This window comes from Drosophila subpulchrella, unplaced genomic scaffold (assembly GCF_014743375.2).
Source record: "Drosophila subpulchrella strain 33 F10 #4 breed RU33 unplaced genomic scaffold, RU_Dsub_v1.1 Primary Assembly Seq24, whole genome shotgun sequence".
Taxonomy (NCBI): Eukaryota; Metazoa; Arthropoda; class Insecta; order Diptera; family Drosophilidae; genus Drosophila; species Drosophila subpulchrella.
The window spans coordinates 100,076-105,219 of NW_023665550.1; the positions used below are offsets into that span (position 1 = coordinate 100,076).

Sequence of the window (5,144 nt, forward strand, 5' to 3'; positions counted from 1 at the left end):
AATAAACTCCCGGTAAAAAACCGCTGTGCCTTGATTTATGTATAGCATTTCGTTTATTTATTTAACAAAATTCCTACACTGAAATGCAAATTGCCCAGCGGACAGTCAGCGTCATTGTCATCATCAACTTGCAATTGATTAATGACCGAGCAAATAAATTATGGCAGTTTATTTAGCCACATCGGGCGGCGTAAAAAATACCGTCAAAAAACCAAAATGCATGGCCTACAAAGAGTGCACATAAATTTCGCAGAGGCTTGTCAAAATCAAAAGCCCGGAAATGTCACATTACATAAAGGCACCGTATTTGCAGTTCAAACTATTCGATATTTATTTAGCCATTGATAAAGGCCGAGCAAACAAAGAGCCCAGCCCGTAGCACCGCCGAGCCGAGTTTTCGAGCAGCCATTACAGGGTATCAGACCCACTCGGGAGGTGCAGACACAGGCCTCCACAACCATGCCGGTTGGATGTAGCTGTCGGTAGCACCCGTTGCTGCTGTTCACATTGGCGCACATATACGTGATGTTCTGTACTGAAGTATTAAGTTTATTATATAGATGTGTACTGCATTAGAGGCGGGAGCAGACTCACTTCCGCCTTTGAATATGTAGGAGTATTTCACGCATGACCGACCGGGCGACATTTGGCACAGAAAGTTCTCGCGGTTCTCCGTGGTATTTTGCCACAGAGCCTTCACATCCGGCACTGTGTCGTCGGCTGTTGGATTTTCGGATACAAAATAAAGATGAGTATTTTCAGTGACCAGTCCAAGCAATACTATTCTCCTAGGAAGTTAGGCATAAGCCTAATTTTGTAAGGATTGCCTTCGAACTGTGTGCATTTTTAGGTATACATTTTTAAAAAACTCACGTGTAACAACCAGTGGTTCCTCACAGGGTATGTCGTTAAAATCACCCACTCTGGAGTCGCAGGTTTCGGTCTGGATGTTCGAGTGATTATCGTAGGCACCAACCCAGGTGAAGTGAAAGCATTGTGGAACTGCGATCGCAGAAAATTGAAAATTATAAAAATCAAATTGAAATGTGGCAAAAACCATAAAACTTACTCTCAGCCAGCAGATGACAAGCAAACAGGAGCAATGGCAGGCACAATCGGTTAAATTTCAGTGGCATTGCCGATAAGATTGTTATTTTCTGGGAATATTCTCTCGAATTTTTAGGAGGGAGGTTCGATGATGCCACTGTGGTAGACAAACTGATAATGCGGCGATGGCAATCAAAACGATCGATCGATGGGGAAAGACTGGGTCTTATCAATAAGCTTACAAATACTAGTCATTCACTTTGAAGAGGACTTCTTACCAACTTCAAAAGCCAGTAACTCTTTTGAATAACCACACTGATGGATTTCTTATCGTGAGTTTTTTGATGGGTCATTAAAACAAAATAGGTCCTAATTTAATTGTCATTGTAATTAATATAACTATAACGAGTAAATCTTTTAAACTTATCTTAAAAAAATGGTAATGCAAAAAGTTCGTTTTATTTAACAGCTTATAAAAATGAATTTTGCTTATTCTTTTGCCTAAGTACCTTTTTAAATTCACTTCATTGTCGTTATGAATGATATTGTTATTAAGTCAAGCCAAGCGTGTAGGGTTCTCTTTACATTATCAATTTTTGAGTATTTCCTATTGCTTCGATTGCAATCAGCACTTGATAAGCGTTGCTATCTCGCTTTTCCCACCCTATCTCATTGTTTTCTTTTTCCTCGATAAGGAAAGAAAGTGTCATAAATTGTATATAATTCCGTATTCCTTTGTCATCCGAAACGAGCCAGGATGACGAACTTATGCAAATGGCATTTAATTAAATTCAAACAATCGAGACGGGTCGCCAGGGAAAACGGAACAATTAAATGGGAGCAGTTGCTAAAATTTTTAACTAAACTCTGGAAATTGTATTTGTTGTTAATTGTTCAACTGTCCTGCCCCGATCCTGCAAAAGTCCAGCCCACAGCCTTTGCTCTCGGAAAATGAGTTTGAAAACAAATAAAAATGTCAAACGAATGAATAAAAGTTGTCTAATTTAATTTGTTTAGCAGGAGCAGCGGCAGCAGCCATTGGACACTGAGTCGCACAAGTACTCGCACACTCGCTCGCACTCACGTAGTTGCCAAACATTTTCGCAAATTGAATAAGCACGGAAATTTGTGTGTGGCATATAGCCGAAGCGCTTGGCCCGCCCCTTGCACTATTTTTTAAATTTAATTTTTAATTGCTCAAAACAATTAAAATTTATTTGCAATTTTGTTTTTACGTGTTGGCCTGTGTTTGTTTGGCCAACTTTTCCAGCTAAGCAAACCAGCTGCCATCGCAGAACGTGCCCCGCAAACTTTCCTCCCCAGTGTAAATTGGAAAACAGGGCCTGGGGCAATATACACATAACACCCGATTCGGTGGCTTTAACTTGCACTTTGGGTCCTTGCCTCGCATCGCATCCATCAAATCAAAGCCAAGCCTTTGAACTTTTCGAGTCAATTCACCGTTAACCGTTACATGATAAGCGCATTTCCCAGCGTTTCCTTTCACCTATTTTCCCTCTAGTTACCATTGTCTTCCATGATGGATGGGTGTGTCATTGGCCCGGGGACTAGTATCAATCACAAGACGGAAATTAGCGTTAGTCGTACATTTTCAGACCAAGCATTTTCGGGCATGCGGAAAAAATGTCACGTCAGATTCGCCACTAATTACGGGGTAGGTATTGGAAGGATGATCGAAAATCATTATTTTTAAGTCTGTTATTTTTGCTCAGTTGTGATAAGTCTTAGTCGTTTAAGATTGTCTATCCGTCCGTGCACAGTATTTAATGCAATCTTATTGCTCGATGTCACTGGACGGCAGTCCACGTAGTGACGAAGCGCAACAGGAGAGTGTGCGAAGACGACTACTATACTGCTGTGTTGGTCTGATGGTAACGAATGACCAATCAAAAGGTGTCGCAAAAACAATGAAGATTGCATACCAAGACTTTAGAAATCTTAATTGGTTTGGGAGGTAGAGCGGTTAAGGGTTAAAAAAAAAATTTAGATAATTGGAGCTGTTGACTCCGGTGGCGATTAATGCTCCCGGCTATTAACCTAGTTGTATTTTTACTGATAATACGCGTCGAATGACACCTCATGTTGAAATCCCCAAAAACAAGATTTTGGTGGACTTTTTAAAATGAAAATGTTTGTCTCATTGTTTGTGGGTTTGTATGAATCCCTTTTTGGTTTTATGGTTCTTGGGACCATATATATGTATTAAGAAGCTCAAAATACAAAACTTTTTTCTACGACTTTTGGAAAAACACGCTATTTTGGCGGGAAATCTAAAAAAAATGGCTAAATTTTATTAGGGCGTATAGTTTCTAAACAACTAATGATACAGATACGTGCTATGTGTCGCTGAAAAGGTAATATAAATTTCTAATCAAGTTACATTTACTTAAATTGTCGTGATACAATAGATTCCTGAGATTCCTGCGCAGCGCAAGTTTGTTTCAGAAGAGTGCCACGCCCAATTTAACGCCCACAAGCCGCCCACAAACTTCAAAAAATCGTAAATATGAACGCGGATATCTCGGAAAATATCAAAGATAGAAAAATGGGATTTCAGATTTAGAGCGCAGCGCAAGTTTGTTACGCGAATATGCCTCGCCCACTCTAACGCCCACAAATCTCCCAAATCTGTGGCACCCACAATTTTCATGCTAGATAAAAAATTTTAACTGAAATGTATTGGTCTCGTCAATACCTATAGATTGTTTTAAAAAAACGTTTGCCACGCCCACTCTAACGCCCACAACGCTTTAATCTGTCTACCGCCGGTAGGTGGCGCATTTGCTGCTTGCATATCTCCATTTTCCTTTGGTCTCTTTTGCTGAGTAACGGGTATCTGATAGTCGAGGTACTCGACTATAGCGTTCTTCCTTGTTAAATTTTAAACAATACAGCGCTTGAGATTCCTTAACTTTTGATCCATAACACTTAATTACATACAAATTACCGTTTCGAAGATATTGAGCGATAAAGAGTGCAATACGTTTAGGTTTTAGAAGTGTATTTATTTAGTCGGATGTACAATCATTTTTCGTCAGAAATTTGTATATCAGAACTTTTGTATGTTGAAGGTGCGATCGTCACTACCCCTTACCTCGTTAAGAGGTGATTTTGTTCGATTAACAATTAATAAAATTAACTTTATCTTTAATCATACTTCCCAATCTCCATTAGTTAATTAATTTATTCATAAAATAGAAGTAATTGCAAGAAATTTCTATAGAATTTATGTATATAAATATAGGTATATATATTTTCTTATTATTATGATTTCCATATTTAGCTTTAACTTTTAGTTAATTTCTTCCAACTACTAATATCCCTTACGAGTCACTGAACATTCCCACTCATTAATTATGCAAATGTTTTGATTTGGTCATGTTTCAGGCTTAGGCACAACAATACAGCAAAAATTATGTTGCCAAAATGCAAATGTTGCGCAAGATGGCTAACTTAGGGGGAAGGGGAAGGGGAAGGTCGCAATCATAAAGAGTGCCATGTGATTAGCAGAAGCCTTTGGAGCAGCCTTTCGAATGGCCCAAAGTTGTTAACAAAACTGAACAGCCAGGCCCACACATCCTCCTCCTCTCCTTTCTTGGGAAATTGTGCGCCCAGCTTTAGCGAAAGCAAATGTCACTTGGGTCTTATGGCGGGCCTGCATAAAATTTGCATGCGATTAAAATTGATAAATTGCCAAGGAGGATGTGTGAATGGGAATGGTTTGCTCGACTGCCCCATACAAACACGCTCCACCACCCGACGATAGGTTTCAATTAAAAGTCGCACTCAGAGAAAACAAGGTATAGTAAAGTATCATAGGTAAACTATGAGTTTAATATCAATTGGAGTCAATCTTATATGTCCAGTGTATACACTATAACTATATAAGCTATAGTTAAACAATTTGATTATAGTTGGGTCCGGGGTTTAAGTTAATATCATATTACAAAAAAGTGGTAACACTCAGAACTTTTTAAATGGAATGCCAATAGTTTCAGATTTTCAATTGGCGTAAATTTTATACGTTGTTAATATAATTGTTTATAGTCGGGTCCGGTGTTTAAGCTAATATCAAG

The 5,144-nt window shown here is 38.8% G+C and overlaps 1 protein-coding gene across 2 annotated transcripts; it reads right to left on the bottom strand.

Moving 5' to 3' along the window:
* Positions 1–254: 254 nt before the first annotated feature.
* Positions 255–1,205, bottom strand: LOC119559431. 2 transcript variants are annotated; one of them, XM_037872529.1, is made up of 4 exons: positions 1,070–1,205; positions 874–1,002; positions 595–720; positions 255–535 (listed from the first exon to the last, which is right to left on the bottom strand). In XM_037872529.1, the coding sequence occupies exons 1-4, from the start codon at positions 1,134–1,136 to the stop codon at positions 315–317; spliced, it is 543 nt and encodes a 180-aa protein (XP_037728457.1). In that variant the 5' UTR covers positions 1,137–1,205; the 3' UTR covers positions 255–314. The 2 variants fall into 2 exon arrangements, with proteins under 2 accessions (XP_037728457.1, XP_037728458.1); XM_037872530.1 differs by having other exon boundaries at positions 270–530.
* Between the last annotated feature and the right edge of the window lie 3,939 nt (positions 1,206–5,144).

Bases quoted from the DNA above. Each gene is read 5' to 3' on its own strand.
- LOC119559431 (XM_037872529.1), bottom strand. From the start codon at position 1,136: ATGCCACTGAAATTTAACCGATTGTGCCTGCCATTGCTCCTGTTTGCT. The intron at 721-873 runs GTGAGTTTTTTA...AAAATCCAACAG, and splicing joins GGAACCACTGGTTGTTACAC to CCGACGACACAGTGCCGGAT. The intron at 536-594 runs GTGAGTCTGCTC...TTAATACTTCAG, and splicing joins CTACATATTCAAAGGCGGAA to TACAGAACATCACGTATATG.